Genomic DNA, 19,961 nt, shown 5'->3' on the forward strand with positions numbered 1-19,961 from the left:
CTGACTCCGCCCATGTCTTACTCCGATTGTCGTCCGACCTCGACCACTTGTCCTCGAGGATATTTATAGTACCGTCCATAGGTGTACCTATGTCGTGAGGAGAAAAAAATCGGGCACAGTTATCCGTCGATCCGTCGTACTTTAACTGGCCTGCTGCTGCTCGAATCTGCCCACTGGACAGTCGTTCGTGACGAAGAATCGATAATCTTCTGCTGTCTTCTTTGCTTGTGGCGAATTGTCCACGGTACGTGGTGGATGTTTTTGCGGGACACTTCTCCCGCTCGCCTCGAACTCCCGGGGCAATCCCAAGCAGCAGCGATCAATCAATCGCCTTCTTTAAATGCTATTCGCACCACATTCCCTGTCGAAGATGTCGAAGTCTGCCTGCCTGACAGTTACATTCTTCTCAGCCACGCCCGACATTTCACACCGTACTCCCGAGGAATGATGTTCGGATAGTGCACGACAGGGCCCATGCCAGTGAGTCGGATGCGAGAACGAAGGGCGAGGCCACCACCGGCAAGGGGAGAACAACACCACTGGCAGGAAGAAAAAAAGCGCTCAGGGACTCGCGAGCTAAGGTAGACTAGAATCCATAAGCAGTTCTCTCACTAGGCCTCTTTGGTACTAGATGCCTGTCAGTCACCAATGGAATGATGGGACGAGGTAAACCAGTCCCTAACTCCCAGAGGCCCTTGAGCCCTTCCGGCTAAGTGCAGTAAGGGAAGAGAGAGAGGAGTGGAGAATTCTCTTCTAGCCCCAACCCTAGATGTTCGCCGCTCCGAACTTTTCCAAGTGTCAGTCAATATTCGCAACACGGCTTTCCCAAGTTGCAAGCATTGTTGTTCTTGCAAACTGCCAAAAGGCTAGAAGTAAGATTGGAAAAAGAGATGTGAGGTCTGGACCTTCTAGACTCAGTGGGATCAAGATTGTTCTCCACTACCGCAATAGCCCATCAGTTACATGCTATGCCATCTTTCATAGAAATAGTATTCGAGCAACAAATCTCACCCCAGCGCGTTGGAATTACCCCCTCTCTCCGGCCTGTCCGGTGTACGTATCGACGAGTGTAAATTGCACGTAAGAACTCTCTCTCTTTTCGGGTGGTTCAAGCCACACACGTCGTCTGCTGTATTTGGACCAGGCAGTTTCTCAATAGTATGCCGCGTGTCCAAATTGCGGGTTGGCATGTAATATGCGGTATACGCACGGAAACAAACACCTTCAAGGGCTTCTGTGATCTGCTTCCTGCCTTCAACCTGTCAGTTCTTTGAGAAGCCCTGCGATGAGATACTGAAGCCAACCCAGCTTTTCTATCTGGCTCGATTTTCCTCATACGTCTGCACAGTACAAAGCTGGGGAATCTCTATGCCGGCATGAACACCCGTGGCCCGACGTAGTGGATCACGGTTAGTATTGATTATCTTTAGCAAACAAAGCCCTCCGAGGCACAAAGATTAACTTTGCAGGGCAACTCCGGGCGGGAGCGACGAACGACATGTCCTTATTATAGTATCTAAGCAAATCGCTCGCTTGACTGATCATTGTTCATCATCTGCTGAGAAATCAGCCTCGCTCGTTTGGATTGACATCAGCCAGCGATATGGCGCATGAGCCGGACGGACGATTGCCTGACGGGCCCGTGACGGTCTGCACCGGCTGAATAGAACTCGGATGACTGGGGCGGAGCGTTTTATGTCTCGGCAACATAAGCCTGTCACATTATGATGTAGAAATGACGGGGGCAGGAGAGATCCATTGTACACTCGCTTTTCGGGCAGGTTGGAACAAATATGAGACCTACTTCAGGTCCTGAAGACGGGGATTTTTCCTCGAGTCCAGGAATCGGCGGCATTGGTAAGAATAAAGTCGCGTGAGCTGTGCAATGGTTGCAAGGAATGATCGAGATTACAGAACATCCCCCGAAACAATAGTCCCTCGTGCGAATGAAAAAGCATATCGACGACGGCCAGAGTGAAACAGGCCGTGGATCATTCTAGACTGTGGGACTAGAGGAGGGCTTGCCTTCTATTAATGCGAGGCAGTTACCGCTAGCTTAGACGGGCATTCACAGAAACTGCCAGCATTCAGCTGCCGGCAGCACCGAGGGTGAATTTATGTGTACTTGTCTGATGATATTTCACATGTCGTCGCGCGGGTTGGATTTGTTTCGTCAGTTGATCTTGCTTGGTAAAGATAAAATAAAGAACGGTGCTTGGGCCAAACGATGAATTGTGTCAGCGGGTTGTTTTATGTTGGTGGTTCATGCAGTGGTCGGGCGGAAACATATTTGCGACGAGCGGGCCACATAATCTCAGAGTACAAGGGAAAACTTGATAGGATATTGCTGGGCATTGTCCACGGATAACATACCAGCTGTGGAGTCCTTTAAATCAACTGCAATTAAAGAGTAAATCGACCGTGGCCAGCAGAGACAATGGAACAGTTGCTGGCATGGGTAGTATATTGTTCTTATCGCGGATCCCAGGGGCGACGGAGAAGTTGGCAGAGTACATATTGGCTCCATTCTACTGTAACTGAAGACACCAGGCAGAGGCAGTCTGAGCCCCAAGAAGAAAAAGAAGGTTATGGTTGCACTAAGCCTTAAGATCTGATTTTACCATCAATAACAGCAGACAAATGCGAAATGCGACAGTAGAATGTGGTTTCTTTCAACGACAGGATTATCTCCAAAAATAACTCGATGTCCACTTTTGACGTAGGTTTTCCCTCGGTATATATGCTCATTTAATAAGACATCTCTACTATCAAGAAATGTAAACCTCGGCTCACACAGATTGGACCGCGTCTGTTGAGCTTCTCATTTTCGTATGTTGAACCTCCTCTAAGGTTTAGGGATGTGCAGCGTCTTGCTGACCATTAGACAGCCATGCAGCACAAAAAGGAGCACGAGGGGGTGAAACTCAAACGCGGTTCCTTCGCCCGCAAGGCCCAATGGTAGGCTGTCCTGGACCCAGTCCTGAGAGACACAGTAGGCCATAAATGCTGCGATAGATAGGGTGGTTGGGATGGGCGTGCCCTCGAAATACTTGGACTTGCCGGTCTTGTCCTTGGGAAGTACAGCAACGGTCACGTTGAAACGCGCCAACCGGGTCAATCCACAGAGAACGAAGAACGTCAGGAAAAAGTGGTCGACAGGGGTGCGGATGCCGATGGCGAACGCTGCAGCGGCGGGTGCCATTCCGAAGGAGATCTGGGAACGCACAAGAATAGTAGATCAGAAGCAGGTCCCCAGCCATATCAGAATTGACCACAAACGTACCAGATCCGCCAAAGAGTCGAGCTCTTGTCCCATTAGAGAAGACTTCTTTCGCCATCTAGCGATCTTGCCATCCATGAAATCAAAGAAGAGTCCGAAAGGCATAAACGTAAGAGCAGCCCAGAGAGAGGAATAATCGGTGGGATCTCCGAGACAGTAGCGCATTGACGAAAAGACAGACATCACTGTTCATAACCAGTCAGTATGAGGTCGCAGGCTCTCTCTCGGGCAGAGATGTAGCTTGCCTCCGCAGAATCCTATAGTCAACATGTATTAGCAGAATTCCTAGGGATGGATCACTTTTCAATGACATCAGATTCCTTACCATTCAGTTCAGTCACAAGATCGGCGAGATGTAGAGCTCTGGTAAAGGATAGCAGATGAGTACATGGTCGTAGAGACCAGCTTGATGATCGGGGATGCTAACCTGACCATGCTAAAATGACCCGTCTCTGCTGAAAGAAGCATCTTTTGCTTTTCTTGTCCTATACATCGTGAGCATACTTTGTCGCAGAGAGACTGGCACCAGGTTTTAAGCATACCTCCATCACCCGCAGGTGGGACACGGCTATTCTGAGATGTATTCGACGGCATGGTGGATGTCCTCCGAGACATGCTCAAATTGCAAATATTCGATTGTAAAGGAGACTGAAGCGAGGGCGAGAGATCGAACGGGGGAAGCTTGATTATATGCGGAGGTTGTCCGTGGGGAATGGAAGGGGAATGATGCAATGGGAACCCAGTTATCGACTGAAGGAGTGTTGACAGGCGCACAGATTATTCTTTGACCGCTTAGGCGTGGCTAGACGTCATTGCAAGGCGGTGTTGGCCCGCGCCACACCACTCAGCCTCTGCTACCAATTATCGGAATACGTTGCAGAATTTGCGCCACAAAACAATCCTTGGACCTATGCTACATTGTGTGAATGTGACTGCTATCAAATAAAACAATAGCACTACGACTGGGGTTATAGCTCAGTGGTAGAGCGCTCGCTTTGCATGCGAGAGGTCTGGGGTTCGATCCCCCATGACTCCAATGCTTTTTGCCTCCGATAAGGATGCTGCTTGAATAGACCTTTCTTTTTTGCTTCTTTTGTTTTAGATATATATCTGTTTGGTCAAGCCCAGCGTAGGTTGTGGTAGGTATAATGTTCTTGATTTCCCATATAATCAGGGTATGGCAACAAACCACTGTTTGGTGCGCCTCCCTAAAAATAAAAGTTTCGTAATTTTGGTCCGTGATAGGAGCTATTTGACAGTCAAACTTAAATGTTATTATTGGTAGGTAGCCCTTCAAGATAGATGACGGGTGCAAAAATGCAAGCCAAAAAGATGGAGTCATGGGGGATCGAACCCCAGACCTCTCGCATGCAAAGCGAGCGCTCTACCACTGAGCTATAACCCCAGCTTAGTAATTACTCTACTTTGTAGCAGATATTACCCACAAGAGTAGAAATTTGAGATTAATATGCCCGGGGTCTCGGGGAAGAAAAGACGGTTCTTTATTTCCTTTTTTCCCCCACCGTCTTTTTTTTTTTTTTTTTTTTTTTTTTTTTTTCTCCCTTGATGTTATGCCCAGCTCTCGCCGCATATCGTGTGTCCTTGTCAAGCACATCCCCTTGTCTGGAAGGCATAGTAGCGAACAAAGTTTCTGCATAGCCCGACAAATCCCTAAGACACTGATTGGATACCGTCGTCAACCTTCACGAGGCATGCAAGTCGAGCAAAAAATGGAGTCACGGGGGATCGAACCCCAGACCTCTCGCATGCAAAGCGAGCGCTCTACCACTGAGCTATAACCCCAGATTAGTAATAGGTCTTATATCTAGAGCAACATGAACCAAAAAAGGGGAAGCCATCACGAAGATATTGCAATTATTTCTTATATTCGGCTAGAGGCGTCGCAGGGGAAACCAAGGTAGAATTAACAGGTATAATCATTGCAATACATGGGTCTAATGGCTGCATTGTGCTCACAGCCTCTGCACTTTGACAAGCAGCAATTTTCCGAGGATGCACAAGAATATCGAGACAAATAAATTCCTGCAAGAAGCTCCCGTTTTCCCATAACGCCGTAATAAGACAGTACTTTAGGTCAGACAGACACTGTCTATCGTCGGAACCCACCGCTGCCACCTCCCCGAGAGAAACCACCACCACCACCACGACCACCGCCGAAACCACCGCCACCGCCACCTCTGGAGAAACCACCACGGCCACCACCGCGACCACCACCGAAACCACCACCGCCACCTCTGGAGAAGCCACCGCCGCGACCACCACCGAAACCACCACCGCGAGGACCACCACGACCTCTGGGAGCGAAGCCACCACGGCCACCGCGACCACCAGCACCACCACGACCAGCACCGCCGGCTCTCTTGGGCTTGGCAGCTCCTATTAAGGTTATTAGTATCAAAGATCTGTTCATGCATATATATGTTCCGAATCATACCCGGTGGGGGCTTGGGCTTGGGAAGGAACCTAAAGCCAGGAGATTAGCATCGCCTATATAGTACCCTGTAGATGTCGTAACATACTTCTCCAAGGGAAGAAGCTTGTCGCCGCCGATGTAGACCTTGTCACCAGCCTTGAACGAAGTCGCGACAATGCCTTCCTGAGGCTTCACGGTGAAGTAGACCTGGTTGATGGGGCCAAGAACCTCATCGACCTTACCAATAGGGGTCTAAGGGCAAGTCTCGTTAGCAATGGCGTCGTCTCGGGAGCGATAATCGGAGTGAATCGTACTTTGTTCTCGAGGTAGATGGGGGCGTTGAAGTAGGGAATCTTGGGGTTGATCGATTCGCAAACCATCTCGCCTTCGCAAGCATGCATGACAGTTCCCATCTCTGAAGCAAATCCATCAGTGACTAGTGCTTGGTCGTTTTGTGGCGGTATATTTACCCAAAACCTGCGCCGGGGGTCCGACAGGCTGCTGAAAGCCTCCGCGACCTATCCAAAGAAAATTTCGTTAGCCTATCCTCAACGCGACAATCAATTATCCCATGCTCTTCTGGCTGAAAACTCACCACCGCGACCACCAAAGCTACCGCCACGATTGGCGCCCGTACCACGGCCCCGGAAAGACATGTTGTATTGCTGGGTGTTCTGATCGATCTGAATCCGGAGTCCGGAGAAGTTTTCAAATGGTGGGAAGCCTCGAAGCGGCAAGTGTCGCTAGCCGCAAGGGCAGTTCTAACTCACGTGACTCACCGCCCCCTCCCTCCGTCTCGGTTTTTGAGTCATGATCGTCCGATTTCGATGCGGAAGAGCCATCCCGCTGCTGGTTTACCCCTCTTCAATAGTCGGTACACCTCTTCTCAGATTGACCTTCTGACGTTGCGGGCTACAGTCATGGCTTCCGAGGGCTCCAAAGATCTGCCTGTCAGGCCTGCTGCCGACGCCAAACCTGCTGGTGAGTTTAACATTATTGCCCCGCCAAATGTTATCGGAAGCCCTCCTAATCAGTAAACGAGCCAGGCAACGGTCTCCCCGATTTTATCATCGAGCGTAACAACCTCTTCGAGGAGCTGTGGCAGCAATACCTGGAAGAGCTCAAGAACAAGCCCCACAACGACATCAATGTCACCATTGAACTTGGTGACGGCAACACCGCCAATGTCACCGCTAAGGCCTTCGAGACCACCCCCGCTCAGCTTCTGAAGAACGTCCCCAAAGAATTGAGCGCTAGCATTGTTATCGCGAAGGTGGACAAGGAACTATGGGATCTTGGCCGCCCGCTCGAGGGTGATTGTACCGTCTCTTATGTGCCGTTCGAGCACCCCGAAGGAAAAGAGGTTTTCTGGCACTCCAGCGCGCACACCCTGGGAGAGGCCTGTGAGTGCGAGTTTGGATGTCTTCTTTCCCACGGTCCCCCCACCCCCCAGGGTTTCTTCTATGATATGGCCATGCCTGATGGGTACTTTCATCCAGTCTTTGCCTCTGGGAGTTTCCTCGCTAACTGCGGAACAGTCGTGTCGTCAGGGAGACTGATTGGTCGTCCTTGGACAGCAAAGCCTCTCGTATCTTCAAGGAGAAGCAGAGCTTCGACCGGTTGGAGGTCACCAAGGAGAACCTCAAGAAGATGTTCGCATACAGCAAGTACAAGCTTCACTACATTGACAAGTTGGTGACCGGCGAAAAGAGCACTGTCTACCGGTGCGGTACTCTTGTCGATCTGTGCAGGGGTCCCCACATCCAGAGCACTGGCAAGATCAAGACATTCAAGATCATGCAGGTATGATCGGTCGTGGTATCTCTGTCTCATAGAGGCTTGTTGCTCATATCTCATAGAACTCTTCGGCGTACTTCCTTGGCGATCAGAGCAACGACTCCCTACAGCGTATCCGTGGTGTCGCCTTCCCTGACAAGAAGCTGATGTCCGAACACCTTAAGTTCCTCGAGGAGGCAGAGAAGCGCAACCACCTTAAGCTCGGAAAGGAGCAGGAGCTTTTCTTCTTCGATGAAGTCTCTCCTGGATGTCCCTTCCTTTTGCCCAACGGTACTAAGATTTTCAACGCTCTCCAGTCCCTTCTGCGCTCAGAGTATCGCAAGCGTGGCTACCAGGAGGTCCAGACCCCCAACATGTATGATGTTGGTATTTGGAAGACTTCCGGTCACTGGGCGCACTACAAGGACGACATGTTCAAGTTGGACGTCGAGAAGAGAGAGTGGGCGCTGAAGCCCATGAACTGCCCTGGTCACTTCGTGCTCTTTGGTCACCGTGACCGCAGTTACCGTGAGCTTCCTTTGAGAATCGCGGATTTTGGTGTCCTGCACCGCAACGAGGCCTCCGGCGCTCTCAGCGGACTTACCCGTGTCCGCAAGTTCCAGCAAGATGATACCCACATTTTCTGTACTCAGGACCAGGTAAGGAATTGGCACGGCCTTTCTCAGAATTTCACAATGGAACTAATTCAGCGTAGATCATGTCCGAGATCGAGGGTCTCTTCGACTTCCTGCAGTCCATCTACGGCCTCTTTGGCTTCACCTTCAAGCTCAAGCTCTCTACCCGCCCTGAGAAGTACTTGGGTGAGCTTGCCACCTGGGACTATGCCGAAGAGCAGCTGAAAGCTGCTATGACCAAGTTCAAGGGCAGTGACTGGTACATTGACGAGGGCGATGGAGCCTTCTACGGCCCCAAGATTGATATCACCATTGCCGATGCCCTCAAGCGAGAGTTCCAGTGTGCCACCATCCAGCTCGACTACCAAGCTCCTATCAACTTCAAGCTTGAATATATGACCAACGAGAAGACGCAGACGGCCCAGATGACCCAGGAGGAGCCTAAGGAGGGTGAGACTAAGTCCACGGAGCCTGGTCCTGGTCGCGCTCGTCCCGTTGTTATTCACCGTGCCATCATCGGCAGTTTCGAGCGTTTCCTTGGTATCTTGATTGAGCACTTCGGTGGCAAGTGGCCTTTCTGGATCAGCCCCCGTCAAATCCTGATCGTCCCGGTCATGCCCGCTGTCAACGACTACGTCGAGGAGTTGCAGCAAATCTTGCGCGCTGACAAGCTGAACGTTGACATCGATATCAGCGGTAACACCATGCAGAAGAAGATCCGTACTGGACAATTGCAGCAGTACAACTTCATCTTCGGTAAGTTCTCTGTTTTCTCGTGCAAAATATCCTCACTTATGCTAATACCGTCATTCTAGTTGTCGGTGCCCAAGAGAAGGAGAACCGCTCGGTCAACATCCGTAACCGTGATGACCCCGCCACCCAGAACAAGGGCATCATGGTTCCTCTGGAAGAGGCTCGTGAGAAGCTCCGCAGTCTGCGGAAGGAGCGCAGACTGGTCAACTCTCTGTAAAAGGAGAATTCTGCCCTTCTGCTCGCTGGTAGAGTGAGTTGCTTAAGAATACTCAAGATTTACGTGTCGATATACCATAGTTTTAGATCCTAGCTCGCATAAAGAGCCAATGCAAGGCAGGAAAGAAAAAAGACTAAAATGCGAGAGGTTGTGCTTCTAAAATTAGAAAGGGGGTGTTGGGCTTGTTATTGAGCTGGAGTTTGGATGATGATGTGTTTCTTGAAGCATACGTAGCTTAGGAAAAGTTGGGGTTGTGAGAAGATGTGAATTTATCTTGGTATCAATTACCAATGGCTCGATTGGCGGCATTTACTTTGTCGGGTCCTTCCCGGCTGGACTACTTAGCAAATGCTTATGAGGCACGCTAAATTCACTCGGCGGAATGCTGTAGTTTAGCATGCCAGGACCCCTAACTGAGCTGGTTTATGTGGACGGTCTACTCGGTGCTTCATATCGAAAATTGCCTTGGCTCTCTCCTGAAGATTGGTACACTGCTTGATCCATCATATTCCTCTATGAGTGTTAAAGATCCACCCGAGCCCCTCTCTCCACCTATGTCAACGTAAGCTTCAGAGGGCACTCCCTCCCTTTCTTCCTTCCTCCTCCCCCTCCCGGGGTAATTGTTCCGAGTTTTCTGCAACAATCCCATTCATACACATTTCTGCCGTGCTAAGGTGTCTTCTCCACACGCCAGAACAAAGAAAGCGAGGTGATCATCGTCATGTCTGATCCCTGATGATGTCTCGAATCAACCGTCACCCCTCCCATCTTATCGCGGCCACGTTCCTCGCCGCATGCCTGATCTTTCTCCTCTCCTCGTCCCGCGGGACCACCACCACTGAACCCCTGTCTCACAATGAATTGAACCAGCCGTCATCGTCTCCCAATGATTACACGAACCCGTGCTACGTGGATCTCGATCTCCTGCGGCAATATTCTCCCACGTCTTCCTCAATTGAGTACGCGCGAGTAGAGATCGCCGTGAACCAGTCAGACAATTTCACCGGGTACACAGATACCCTCGATGCCAAATTTCCCAAATTCCAGACAGTGTCCCTAGAGGGTGGTGCGCAGCGACAGGACCTTCCCGCCGTGCGATGCACGCCCGCCGTGACCATCCAGGGCCCCCGGCCGCGTCCCCGTCCCGATGCATCGCACCTGGTCTTCGGCGTCGCGACCTCGATGGACCGCCTGCTTGAGTCTTTGGATGCCTTTGCGCATTGGGCCGGTGGTACAAACGCGCGGATTTTGGCCGTGGTGGACAGTGCCGGCTCCGCCAAGAAGGAGGCTCTTGCACGGGCGGAGGCATTGGGGATCCGTTTGGTGATCCGGGAGAAGGTCGGGGAAGAGCGCTTGGATCGGTGGTTCTATCTGGTTCGGCACCTGTACGAAATGCGGGACGACAACACCCAATGGACGGTCCTGATCGATGATGATACCTTCTTTCCCTCGATGGAGCGGCTGGTCGACCGACTGGCCACCTATGACCCGACGCAGCCGCATTACGTCGGGAGCATGACGGAGGACCTGCATCAGTTGTATAGTGGGGGTCTGATGGCATACGGCGGGGCGGGGATTTTCCTATCGCTGCCTCTGATCCAGCAGCTGCAGCCTTTCTTCGACGAATGCTACGTCTTCAAGAGTGGCGGCGATCGTATGCTCTCGCAGTGCATTTACGCGCATACGAACACGAAGCTTACCTGGGAAAAGGGCCTCTTCCAGGTTGATCTCCGCGGGGATGCGTCCGGGTTCTACGAGGCGGGTCGGGAACAACCGCTCTCCGTGCACCACTGGAAGTCCTGGTTCCAAGCGGACATGGTGGCTCTGAGTAAGGTGGCTAGCATCGCTGGCGATGAAGCGTTACTCCACAGGTGGCTTCTACCAGGAGACTGGTACCTTGTGAACGGCTTTTCGGTGATCCAGTATGCTACAATTTCAGATGATCCATTGCCCATGGAGCAGACCTGGGATGACAGCAAGTATACGGGGCCGGATCCGTTCACATTCAGCCTAGGACCGCTTCGGCGGAAGGATGCGAACAAGATCTCGTATCGCCTGCAGACTGCAGTGGCAGAGCGCGAGCGGGTGCGACAGATTTACACGCGACAGGTAGAGCCGGAGAGGCTAGAAGTGCTGGAAGTAGTCTGGGTTGTTGCCTCAGCAGACAGTCAATGATCTTCTTAGATTACAATTTTAGTTTGGCGCAAATAGACCAAATGAATGCCATTCATGAGCTCTCAAGCTGATTGGAAATCAGGTGATGGTCCTGGGCTGCGCACACTAGATCTTACATTGAGCGGCTGAATCGCTGGTGCATGCAGCGACTCGCCAATGCAGTCATGCCATCCTCCGATTGTAGCTAGGAGCTTGCCTTCGGCTAGACCAGAAATGCTTATTCTATACCATAGGAAAATCCTTGGGGCCTGTGGGAACAACTTGGAAGTGGCTGTTCAGTAATGCATTTGAGCTCATGAACAAGAATTAGGCCGCCATGATAGGCAAAATTCTTTTCCCATGAAGCTAGGGCCATTTCACAGATGCAGTCAGGCTGCATGCATTCATTATGTTTATTGCTGCTACCGCTGCTACTGCTGCTGCTGCTGCTGCTGCTCACTCGTGCAGCACGGTGCGCGCTTCGTAGACCCAATCAGCGGAGCTGTCACATTTCAGCCTGTCTCCATCGGCCCCTCTCTTTGCAGCAAAGCAGACAGGCGGTTATCTGTCTGCTGCAGCGGTTGGGTCTCCGGTGGGTTTCAGGACTCGGAGACTGGGACACTGGGTCCATCCAGCGATCGAAGCTAGCGAGTAAAAAGGAGCATATCGTGGCCTTCTCAGTCGGCCTGGGCTTTTTTTTTTTTTTTTTTTTGTTTTTGTTTTTGTTTTGCCAATTGCCAATTGCCCGTCTAGTGTACCCTTCCTTGGCGGGGCGTTCCGGACGGGTTGACAGTCACCCAATCCTTGGTTCTTGTCTGCATTATTGCTGTGGAAGTATTGATTGCACTCTCGTGTGCGTCAGGCGTGTCTCTCGTATAATTGATGGTGTCCGGGATGTAGATTTCTGGAGGGGGGCTTTGAAAGAAAGAACAAAGTTAGAGCGAAAGAGAGCAAGAGTCAACAGAAAGCAACGTTTGAACTTCCCCCCTCATCCCCAACTCCAACTACAAACAAACCATTTGCTTTGTACCCCACCGGGTCGGAACAACTCGCCCTCCCCCTCTTTCCCCTTTGAGCCTCCTTGTCTCTCTCGGTCTCTCTCGGTCTCTCTCGTTCGCTCACTCGCGCCATCCTCAACTCAACTCTCCTCCTCCCGTCTTTCTCTTTCTCTTGCTCTCCCCCTCTCTTGCTATCTTCTCCTTCTTCGTTTGTTCTTGTCCTCATTGTTTGCTCTCATCTCGCTCTGCCGCTAGTTCAACATGTCCGACCTGCAGGGCCGTAAGATCTTTAAGGTCTTCAACCAGGACTTCGTTGTCGACGAGCGCTACAATGTCACCAAGGAGCTAGGTCAGGGCGCATACGGTATTGTCTGGTATGTTGTGCTGTGATGCTTTCCAACTGCAATGAAGACTAAGAACGGACAGTGCTGCTACCAACGTGCAGACGGGCGAAGGTGTTGCCATCAAGAAGGTCACCAATGTCTTCAGCAAGAAGATCTTGGCCAAGCGCGCTCTGAGAGAAATCAAGCTGCTGCAGCACTTCCGAGGCCACCGTAACGTACGCTTTCACGCCATGTATCTTGACCCCTGGGAAATCGCTGACTCGAGCTTGTTGCAGATCACTTGCTTGTACGATATGGATATTCCCCGCCCGGACAACTTCAACGAGACCTACCTCTACGAAGGTGAGCTCCCCCACCCCGACTGATGACTTGAAGTGGTCGCTCACACAATGCATCACTCCTATAGAATTGATGGAGTGCGATTTGGCCGCTATTATCCGCTCCGGACAGCCCCTCACCGATGCCCACTTCCAATCCTTCATCTACCAGATTCTCTGCGGTCTCAAGTACATCCACTCGGCGAACGTGCTGCACCGTGACTTGAAACCCGGTAACTTGCTGGTCAATGCCGACTGCGAGCTCAAGATCTGTGATTTTGGTCTGGCCCGCGGCTTCTCGATCGATCCGGAGGAGAATGCAGGATACATGACGGAATACGTCGCCACGCGCTGGTACCGCGCCCCGGAGATCATGCTGAGCTTCCAGAGCTACACCAAAGCTAGTAAGTGATATCCTGTTCTTTCCATGTCGTGCGAGATGCTGATATCAGGACGCAGTCGATGTTTGGTCTGTCGGCTGTATCCTTGCTGAGCTGCTTGGAGGCCGTCCATTCTTCAAGGGTCGCGACTATGTCGACCAGCTCAACCAGATCCTGCACTACCTGGGAACCCCCAACGAGGAAACCCTTAGCCGCATTGGCTCCCCACGGGCCCAGGAATATGTGCGCAACCTTCCCTTCATGCCGAAGATTCCCTTCCAGCGCTTGTTCCCCAACGCCAACCCCGATGCCCTCGACCTGTTGGACCGCATGCTTGCTTTCGACCCCACGTCGCGTATCTCGGTTGAAGAGGCGCTGGAGCACCCGTACCTGCACATCTGGCACGACGCTTCGGACGAGCCCACGTGCCCCACCACTTTTGACTTCCACTTCGAGGTTGTTGATGATGTGGGTGAGATGCGCCACATGATCTACGACGAGGTCGTGCGTTTCCGCTCAACCGTCCGGCAGCAGTCGCAGGCGCAGGCCGCCGCGGCCCAACAACAGCAGGCTGCGCAGCAGACGAACGTGCCCATCCCCGAAAACCAGCAGGGTGGATGGAAGCAGGAGGAACCCAAGCCACAGGAAGCGCTCGCCGCGGGCGGTGGCCACCAGAACGATCTGGAATCGTCTCTGCAGCGTGGCATGGATGTGCAATGAGTGTGTGCGGTTGCTGCCTGCGCTGAGCTGCCGGTATCATCCATGAACCATCAACGACTGCACTACCAAGGGATGACCCATTGAAGATGAAAGATGAAAAAGAAGAGATCTAGTACGGGGCACGATTGCTCCCCACGTAATATCCGTCGAATCGAATCCCCCTACAAACCAAATTCGTCGACTTTCCCGTTGTCGTTCTGGAACTCGCGGGCGTTTCCGGGACTGTCATCTGCCCGATATATGCTATGTCTATTACCCTCCAACAATATAAAACCTTCCCGGTTGACTGTCAAATCTATTCTTCTGAGATGCAAATAAACCAGAAACCAAACCTAGATGAATTCCCCTGCGTATCTACCCTTTTCGAGGACTTCTTTTTCGCCGTCTGTATGGTTGCGTCATAAATGAGAGTGCTTCATCTGGGTGCCTCAATCCCCGAGGTCTTCTTCCCAATGACCAAATGCCCCTTATTCCTGCTTCGTACGAGAGGGAAGTGTCCATTGACAGATGAATCAGTTGTCAGGCGAGCCACTATCGTATTCGTCTTCATCAGTCATAAATACCATCGAAAAAATATTCCACTATACTATACAGATCAACCCCACGTATCATCATCGATAAACCAGGATCTTGAATCTTTTCTTCCCCCTAAACTTGAAAAGCTCCAGGTAGGAGAAACGAGCAAGATCCAGAGAAACCCTAGACAAAGTCCCCAAGAAATCACCGTTCATATGCCCTTTTCTCGCCCTACCACAGAGTTTGTCCAGTCATGTTTCAAAACAGTAGGTAGGTAGTAAAAAAAACAAGACAAAACCAGAACCCCCCCGCCCTTTCCTGGAGATCAGAGCAATATAGACAGGGCCAACGAGAGCCATACGTATATGAAATAAGCCCCAAAAAGAGATCCAATTCCGATAGATATATGTCCAACTAAACGGAGTAACTCGAGCCCAAGCCCAAGCCCAAGCCCAAGCCAATCAGTCCTTGAGCTAGTGCAAATTCAAGCTTCAGTAGTAATACCCGCGCCACCAGACCGCCATACAAGCGGCGACCACCAGATCCAACATCTTGATGCCCTCGTCCTCGATGATCAGCTTGCCGAGCTTGGCGGATTTGCCGCGCATACCGCCCCCGGCGCGCTCGCGGGCCAGGGAAAAGTCGAGGCGCTCGTCTTCGCTGGCGCGGCGGCGCAGGAGGAGGGCTCCCTCTTCCTTTTGCTTGGCGTGGTGGTGATGGTGGTGGGGATCGTCGACATCGCCGCCGCCGCCGCTGCTGGTGCTGCTGTTGGACGGGTGGCGGGTATGTTGTTGTTGGTGATGTCTGTGCGGGCTACCGCCGCCACCGCCGAGGCTCGAGATGCTGGCGCCGGAACGGGCGCGGGGACGGGTGTAGGTGTTTGGGTTGAGGAATTGAGCGAGGGAGTTACGTTTGGACGTGGTTGAGGCGGCGGAGGTTGGTGTTTGCGGGGAGGAGATGGTGGTGTTGGTGGGGTGGCTGGGTTCGCTGGGAGGGGTGGTGAATTGTTGGGGATTGGAGAGGTCACGAAAGGGGGTGGTTTGGCTGAGGGCGAAGGGGGAAACGTGGGATGGGCCGGGGGGTTGGTGGAGGTGACCGGCTTGGAAGGGCGTGTTGAAGCGGATCTCGGCCACGGTTACGGCGGGGGTTTCGGGGGGCTGCGTCGCAGTCGAGGCAGAGGAGGAGGGGAACGGGTGAGTATGGCTGCTGTCGTTGCTTCTGCTGTGAGAGTGATGAGGGGCGCCCGGCGTGGGGATCATATGTTTGCATTTCAGGCTGCGGCCGTTGACACTGGTGGAGAAAGTGCAGATGCCGTTCCAGGGTGACGTGAATGTGTAGTAGCCGCTCTTGAGTTTGGACATGCCCGGCGGAAGTGGCTTAGGCGGACTGCCGCTGCCTCCATGGTCGAGTGTCGCGCGGTTCATGTCCAAGGAGCCCCCCCGAGGCTCCTCTTGGGCATATGGCCGAGAGACGCAGAGCTTGCGGCGGAAGCGTCGAGGTTGGGAACGGTTTTTCGGAGCGGAAGTTGGCTTGGGACTTGGGGTGGGGTCCAGGAAGCCAGGCGGAACAGAAGCAGGAAGCTTGAACGATGCTAGTGACGGTGGTCGTCCGTCGGTATTGGGGAGATTCAAGCCCAGACTAGCGAGGGAGAAAGGCTCATCCTGCGCCAGGAATCGATTGTAACCCGGGGTGGTGATCTCGATATCAAAGGCGCTACCGTCCAAGCGGGGAGTGGAAATCGTCGCGACATTCCACTGACTGCCATGTGTGGGATCGCGGCGAATGAGAGTGATGTGGAATCCGGGGGCATCGCGGGGTTGACGCTCCTGCGGTCTCCGGCTCGGAGACTGGCCAGGGCTTCGCGCAGGCGATCCTTGAAAGGAGCGCGCGGGGCTCCCATGTGCCGAGTGTGGCCGGATCTCAGGCCGAAGTCGAGGCCGCCTAGTGTCTAAGCTATTGCGACTGGACGACAATACCTCGTATTTCTCCTTCCAGCTTTCCTGACCGCGAGAGATGTACCCCGACAACGCCGCGCTCCACCGGTTGGGTCTCTTCGTCGAGACAGCGTCACCGGCTGCAGGATCTTCCGGCGGGGCTGCAGGTAGCTGCTTGGACGGCCGCGCATTTTCCAGATTTGTAAAGTCTCCCGTGGCGAGCTGCAGAACGCTGTCGCGATCATCCAGTGGCAGATGTGGCGGAGGGGTGACGGGCGAGGTTTCACTGGGCACGGCGCCTTGGAAGCTAGGACGATAGGGGAGATACGAACGCTGTAAGGTATCCAGCACCGGTGGTGGGGATTGGGGTTCCTGCGATTGCCATGAAGTTGGGCGGAGATGGGCTGGAAGCGGAGGAGATGCGACATTGGCTTCTGCCTTAGGCGAGGCAGCCGCAATCGCGCCGCCCGGTACAGGCTTGCGCCGGACGTTGTTCAATCGCGCCAGGTTTGGTGGGCCTGCAAGAGGGGTGTCCACATCATCTCCGAGAGCCTCCTTGCGCTTCCGGGCCTCCTCTTCACGCTCTTGTTCGTATTCCTGGAGAAGGGCTTCATCTTCGGGGGTTGCGACGTGCAGGTAATAGAGGGAGGCGTTGATGGCCTCCGCCGATACGCTCGATTTCGTTGGGGGTTTCAAGGGAGTGAGGAAGACATCTATAATGGCGCAAAACAGACAGAGCAGTCAGCAGTTGTTCATCGAGTAGAAAAAGTGAATCGAGGAAGGAGAATTAGGTGGCTGGGTCGCACGACTAGCCTGGACGGCAGGCGACCGATAGTGATAGTGCGGGGTATTTGCCGATAGCATGCAGCAAGGGTTTGTACGGTTCGCAGTGTTTACCCACCTCTACTACCGGGTACACGCACGATGTACAGGACTAGGGGGTCCAACTTCTTCTGCGCCGGATTGCGGGGGTAAGCGGGAGGATTCGAGGCGATGGCAGTGATCGAGGATAGCGAGCGGGCCTCGACGGGGGCTCGAGGCAGCCCTGAAACAGCCTCCCCCTCCCCCGCAGAGTCAACCTTCGGCATGGGATGTGGAGGCAAAGTCCTGACGCAAGACGGACTACGCAGACAGTGGCGCTTAGAGCTTCAAGCCAGGAGAGGCCAAACAACTATCGAGTTGGAGCACCAGAAGGCAAAGAACGAGAGGAGGAAGAAAAAGGCTGGGAGAGAAACAAACAAGAGGCGCGGAGAAGCCGGAGAAAACGCCAAGAAGATGTGTCGATCGTCATCGGGCAGCCATACGAGAGACGGGAGGTGAGGATCAGGATAACGAGAGATCGCGGAGTTGGTAAAAATAGGAGGGCATAGTCTGGAGACAATAGTTGTTACACAAAAGAGAGTCAGTTGTGGATGAAGAGGCAGAAGAAGAGGAGGAAGAGTGAAGAGCAGGACACGAGCGAGGTTGCACTCGGCGGGTTGCTTGGTTGCCTGGCAGCCCCCCTTCTTCCCCCTTCCACCTTTCCAGTTGACGGGCAGCAATACAAGAAATCTACAATACTTCATAACTTATAACACAGTCAACACAATGTTCATCCATTGAGATGATGGCAGATGGGTAATTGGTATCTCGCTAACAATATATCTCCATAAGAAAGAAAGCCCAAGAAAAACGAACCCTTAAACCTACAGTCCTCCAGTCCCAGGTCCCATTAATCATTCCCCCATTCGTCCATCCAACCACTCTAGGTAGATACAACCATCAAAGGTCAAGTCATAAGAATGCCGAGGGAATGACAGACAGCCCAGTCTGGAGAGAGAGAAAGAAAGAAAGAAAGAAAGAAAGAAGAGAAGGAAAGAAGAGAAGAAAAATGAAACGAAATGACAGTCACCGCATGAACGCCAATGCTCCATCCAAATGTATATGCCCGTGATCCCACTCCAAGACCGTGCATTCCAAGACAGGCTTACACGACCGTCTCCGATCGCTCACCTGTCGCAATAATTGGCACATTAAGCCCACGCTCAGGGCTCTGCAGCACAAGCTGCTCGTGACGTCGCGCTCGCAAGAAGTCGCTAATGGCCCGAATCAGGATAAACCACCCGACAATCATCAACACATACGAAATCCATTCGCTCGTGGTGATGCCAGACATGCCTCCTCCGCCTCCGTCACCGCCCGTGCTACCATCAACATTATTAGGGTCAAAGCTGTGGCTGTTCGGATCGGGAGGCGCGACATAGTCGGCGCCGCCTTCGTCCGACCCTTTCGACTCATTGCCACCTTTCATGTAGAAACCGTATTGCACCAAAGTAAGGCCGAGACCCGCCCGGCTACCGTTCTTGGCTGCATGTGTGGTGTGAAGTAGATAGGTCAAGAGGAAGCCTACCAGCTGGAAAGACATGGAGATCATAGCATTCCAAACGAACGAGAAGATCGAGCCGACCGGCAGCCCGTCCACGAAAACCTCGTCCGAAGAGATACCGGGGGCCAAGATCGTCGTCTCCCAGTATGGCGGGGTGGCGTCAGCTGCCGCTTCTTCGTAGGACTATTCAATCGATAGTCAGTACACATATCTTCCCGTGGCAACCCAGCGCGCGGATTACAAATCACCTACCGGTGGTAAATCCTCGTTCTTCTCGCCACGCTCGGGCTTGGCTGCCAGATTGGCGAATACACCATCATTCGCCGAAGTAACCACCCGGCTTGCTCCAGAGCTGGGGGTGCTGAAGGACGGCAAGATGGTTGGTCGTCGCTGGATGCCTCCGGAACCGCGAGTCTCCCCTGAGGACGCCTCAGGGCTGGCGCCCGCTCCGCCAGACGAGGAGGCGGCTGTGGTGTTCGCTGCTGCCGCACTGCTGTGATTGTCTGCCATTGCCCAGGGTTCTGGCTGGGCCCGCATTAGCCGCTGACGGTCATCGGGCTCGTCGTCAGGTTCGGAGTCGCTGCCGTCCCCGAAGGCATCGGCTAGGGTCTGGTCGGCATCGTGTCGGCGAGGGTTATCGTTGGGGAGAAGACGTCGGGAAGAGAAAGAGGATGAGCGAGAGCGAAAGGAAGGGGGAGGGGAGTTCGGGGCCGGGCTAGGTCGGAGAGGGATGGACGATTGGGATTGAAGGTGGTCGTCTTCATCGTGGGCATTAACCTGCATTTGATCCCATCGCGTCAGTTCATCTGATATAGTACCAAGCACACCGCAACAAGCACAACAAAAATGCTGCCACTTCCGACCAAGGCCTTGGGTAGGAAAGTGTTATTTGGTTTGCATACCCTTTGATAACGCTGCGAGCTCATAATGAGCGGAGCGAGCGGAGCGACCGGATCGGAAGGGAAAGGAAAGAATCGAACACAGTCAAAACGAACACCCCGGACAAGATAGAGCGATCGACAAAGAAGACAGGAGGAAAGGGAGAGAGCAACCCAAAGGGGATGTGGAGGGGGTCAGAAGATGGGATGGCGAGGAGTGGTGGAATGGAAGGAGATGATCGGGGATGACGAGGAGACGG

General features: G+C 53.0%; 8 protein-coding genes and 3 non-coding genes across 11 annotated transcripts; 5 read left to right on the forward strand and 6 right to left on the reverse strand.

The window, feature by feature from the left end:
• Positions 1 to 2,568: 2,568 nt before the first annotated feature.
• Positions 2,569 to 4,041, reverse strand: BO82DRAFT_352116 (CDP-diacylglycerol-serine O-phosphatidyltransferase). Its single transcript, XM_025634599.1, has 6 exons — positions 3,823 to 4,041; positions 3,708 to 3,765; positions 3,606 to 3,643; positions 3,526 to 3,537; positions 3,284 to 3,465; positions 2,569 to 3,214 (listed from the first exon to the last, which is right to left on the reverse strand). Exons 1-6 carry the CDS (start codon positions 3,872 to 3,874, stop codon positions 2,846 to 2,848), a joined length of 711 nt encoding a protein of 236 aa, XP_025494339.1. The 5' UTR covers positions 3,875 to 4,041; the 3' UTR covers positions 2,569 to 2,845.
• A 203-nt stretch (positions 4,042 to 4,244) lies between these two features.
• On the forward strand, positions 4,245 to 4,316 carry BO82DRAFT_t92. Its single transcript has one exon. It is a non-coding gene; the product is annotated as a tRNA-Ala (tRNA).
• A 297-nt stretch (positions 4,317 to 4,613) lies between these two features.
• BO82DRAFT_t100 lies at positions 4,614 to 4,685 on the reverse strand. The gene has a single exon. It is a non-coding gene; the product is annotated as a tRNA-Ala (tRNA).
• A 326-nt stretch (positions 4,686 to 5,011) lies between these two features.
• BO82DRAFT_t99 lies at positions 5,012 to 5,083 on the reverse strand. The gene has a single exon. It is a non-coding gene; the product is annotated as a tRNA-Ala (tRNA).
• Positions 5,084 to 5,178: 95 nt separating this feature from the next.
• Positions 5,179 to 6,400, reverse strand: BO82DRAFT_352117 (H/ACA ribonucleoprotein complex subunit GAR1/NAF1). Its single transcript, XM_025634600.1, has 7 exons — positions 6,310 to 6,400; positions 6,185 to 6,232; positions 6,029 to 6,129; positions 5,817 to 5,966; positions 5,736 to 5,764; positions 5,561 to 5,677; positions 5,179 to 5,416 (listed from the first exon to the last, which is right to left on the reverse strand). Exons 1-7 carry the CDS (start codon positions 6,368 to 6,370, stop codon positions 5,371 to 5,373), a joined length of 552 nt encoding a protein of 183 aa, XP_025494340.1. The 5' UTR covers positions 6,371 to 6,400; the 3' UTR covers positions 5,179 to 5,370.
• Positions 6,401 to 6,556: 156 nt separating this feature from the next.
• BO82DRAFT_390255 (threonine--tRNA ligase THS1) lies at positions 6,557 to 9,518 on the forward strand. The gene is made up of 6 exons (XM_025638504.1): positions 6,557 to 6,695; positions 6,761 to 7,199; positions 7,253 to 7,517; positions 7,574 to 8,149; positions 8,206 to 8,881; positions 8,941 to 9,518. Exons 1-6 carry the CDS (start codon positions 6,635 to 6,637, stop codon positions 9,093 to 9,095), a joined length of 2,172 nt encoding a protein of 723 aa, XP_025494341.1. The 5' UTR covers positions 6,557 to 6,634; the 3' UTR covers positions 9,096 to 9,518.
• Positions 9,519 to 9,599: 81 nt separating this feature from the next.
• BO82DRAFT_352119 (glycosyltransferase family 31 protein) lies at positions 9,600 to 11,322 on the forward strand. Its single transcript, XM_025634601.1, has one exon. The coding sequence runs from the start codon at positions 9,834 to 9,836 to the stop codon at positions 11,268 to 11,270; it is 1,437 nt and encodes a 478-aa protein (XP_025494342.1). The 5' UTR covers positions 9,600 to 9,833; the 3' UTR covers positions 11,271 to 11,322.
• A 129-nt stretch (positions 11,323 to 11,451) lies between these two features.
• Positions 11,452 to 12,636, forward strand: BO82DRAFT_23012 (uncharacterized protein). Its single transcript, XM_025630783.1, has one exon. The coding sequence runs from the start codon at positions 11,633 to 11,635 to the stop codon at positions 12,500 to 12,502; it is 870 nt and encodes a 289-aa protein (XP_025494343.1). The 5' UTR covers positions 11,452 to 11,632; the 3' UTR covers positions 12,503 to 12,636.
• On the forward strand, positions 12,268 to 14,340 carry mpkA (mitogen-activated serine/threonine-protein kinase SLT2). The gene is made up of 5 exons (XM_025634602.1): positions 12,268 to 12,621; positions 12,674 to 12,806; positions 12,867 to 12,933; positions 12,998 to 13,312; positions 13,368 to 14,340. Exons 1-5 carry the CDS (start codon positions 12,509 to 12,511, stop codon positions 14,006 to 14,008), a joined length of 1,269 nt encoding a protein of 422 aa, XP_025494344.1. The 5' UTR covers positions 12,268 to 12,508; the 3' UTR covers positions 14,009 to 14,340.
• A 196-nt stretch (positions 14,341 to 14,536) lies between these two features.
• Positions 14,537 to 17,856, reverse strand: BO82DRAFT_330082 (uncharacterized protein). Its single transcript, XM_025633082.1, has 2 exons — positions 17,360 to 17,856; positions 14,537 to 17,171 (listed from the first exon to the last, which is right to left on the reverse strand). The coding sequence occupies exons 1-2, from the start codon at positions 17,544 to 17,546 to the stop codon at positions 15,016 to 15,018; spliced, it is 2,343 nt and encodes a 780-aa protein (XP_025494345.1). The 5' UTR covers positions 17,547 to 17,856; the 3' UTR covers positions 14,537 to 15,015.
• Positions 17,857 to 18,062: 206 nt separating this feature from the next.
• On the reverse strand, positions 18,063 to 19,922 carry BO82DRAFT_352121 (metal homeostatis BSD2 family protein). The gene is made up of 3 exons (XM_025634603.1): positions 19,726 to 19,922; positions 19,076 to 19,600; positions 18,063 to 19,006 (listed from the first exon to the last, which is right to left on the reverse strand). Exons 1-3 carry the CDS (start codon positions 19,747 to 19,749, stop codon positions 18,425 to 18,427), a joined length of 1,131 nt encoding a protein of 376 aa, XP_025494346.1. The 5' UTR covers positions 19,750 to 19,922; the 3' UTR covers positions 18,063 to 18,424.
• Between the last annotated feature and the right edge of the window lie 39 nt (positions 19,923 to 19,961).

This window comes from Aspergillus uvarum (genome assembly GCF_003184745.1).
Source record: "Aspergillus uvarum CBS 121591 unplaced genomic scaffold BO82scaffold_12, whole genome shotgun sequence".
Taxonomy (NCBI): Eukaryota; Fungi; Ascomycota; class Eurotiomycetes; order Eurotiales; family Aspergillaceae; genus Aspergillus; species Aspergillus uvarum.

Bases quoted from the DNA above. Each gene is read 5' to 3' on its own strand.
- BO82DRAFT_352116 (XM_025634599.1), bottom strand. From the start codon at position 3,874: ATGCCGTCGAATACATCTCAGAATAGCCGTGTCCCACCTGCGGGTGAT. The intron at 3,766-3,822 runs GTATGCTTAAAA...CACGATGTATAG, and splicing joins CCCACCTGCGGGTGATGGAG to GACAAGAAAAGCAAAAGATG. The intron at 3,644-3,707 runs GTTAGCATCCCC...ATCCTTTACCAG, and splicing joins GGTCATTTTAGCATGGTCAG to AGCTCTACATCTCGCCGATC.
- BO82DRAFT_352117 (XM_025634600.1), bottom strand. From the start codon at position 6,370: ATGTCTTTCCGGGGCCGTGGTACGGGCGCCAATCGTGGCGGTAGCTTT. The intron at 6,233-6,309 runs GTGAGTTTTCAG...TTCTTTGGATAG, and splicing joins TAGCTTTGGTGGTCGCGGTG to GTCGCGGAGGCTTTCAGCAG. The intron at 6,130-6,184 runs GTAAATATACCG...GATTTGCTTCAG, and splicing joins ACCCCCGGCGCAGGTTTTGG to AGATGGGAACTGTCATGCAT.
- BO82DRAFT_390255 (XM_025638504.1), top strand. From the start codon at position 6,635: ATGGCTTCCGAGGGCTCCAAAGATCTGCCTGTCAGGCCTGCTGCCGAC. The intron at 7,518-7,573 runs GTATGATCGGTC...CATATCTCATAG, and splicing joins AGACATTCAAGATCATGCAG to AACTCTTCGGCGTACTTCCT. The intron at 8,150-8,205 runs GTAAGGAATTGG...AATTCAGCGTAG, and splicing joins TTTTCTGTACTCAGGACCAG to ATCATGTCCGAGATCGAGGG.
- BO82DRAFT_352119 (XM_025634601.1), top strand. From the start codon at position 9,834: ATGTCTCGAATCAACCGTCACCCCTCCCATCTTATCGCGGCCACGTTC.
- BO82DRAFT_23012 (XM_025630783.1), top strand. From the start codon at position 11,633: ATGCAGTCAGGCTGCATGCATTCATTATGTTTATTGCTGCTACCGCTG.
- mpkA (XM_025634602.1), top strand. From the start codon at position 12,509: ATGTCCGACCTGCAGGGCCGTAAGATCTTTAAGGTCTTCAACCAGGAC. The intron at 12,807-12,866 runs GTACGCTTTCAC...AGCTTGTTGCAG, and splicing joins ACTTCCGAGGCCACCGTAAC to ATCACTTGCTTGTACGATAT. The intron at 13,313-13,367 runs GTAAGTGATATC...ATCAGGACGCAG, and splicing joins CCAGAGCTACACCAAAGCTA to TCGATGTTTGGTCTGTCGGC.
- BO82DRAFT_330082 (XM_025633082.1), bottom strand. From the start codon at position 17,546: ATGCCGAAGGTTGACTCTGCGGGGGAGGGGGAGGCTGTTTCAGGGCTG. The intron at 17,172-17,359 runs GTGGGTAAACAC...GCGCCATTATAG, and splicing joins GCGTGTACCCGGTAGTAGAG to ATGTCTTCCTCACTCCCTTG.
- BO82DRAFT_352121 (XM_025634603.1), bottom strand. From the start codon at position 19,749: ATGAGCTCGCAGCGTTATCAAAGG. The intron at 19,601-19,725 runs GTATGCAAACCA...GATCAAATGCAG, and splicing joins GCTCGCAGCGTTATCAAAGG to GTTAATGCCCACGATGAAGA. The intron at 19,007-19,075 runs GTAGGTGATTTG...TCGATTGAATAG, and splicing joins AGAACGAGGATTTACCACCG to TCCTACGAAGAAGCGGCAGC.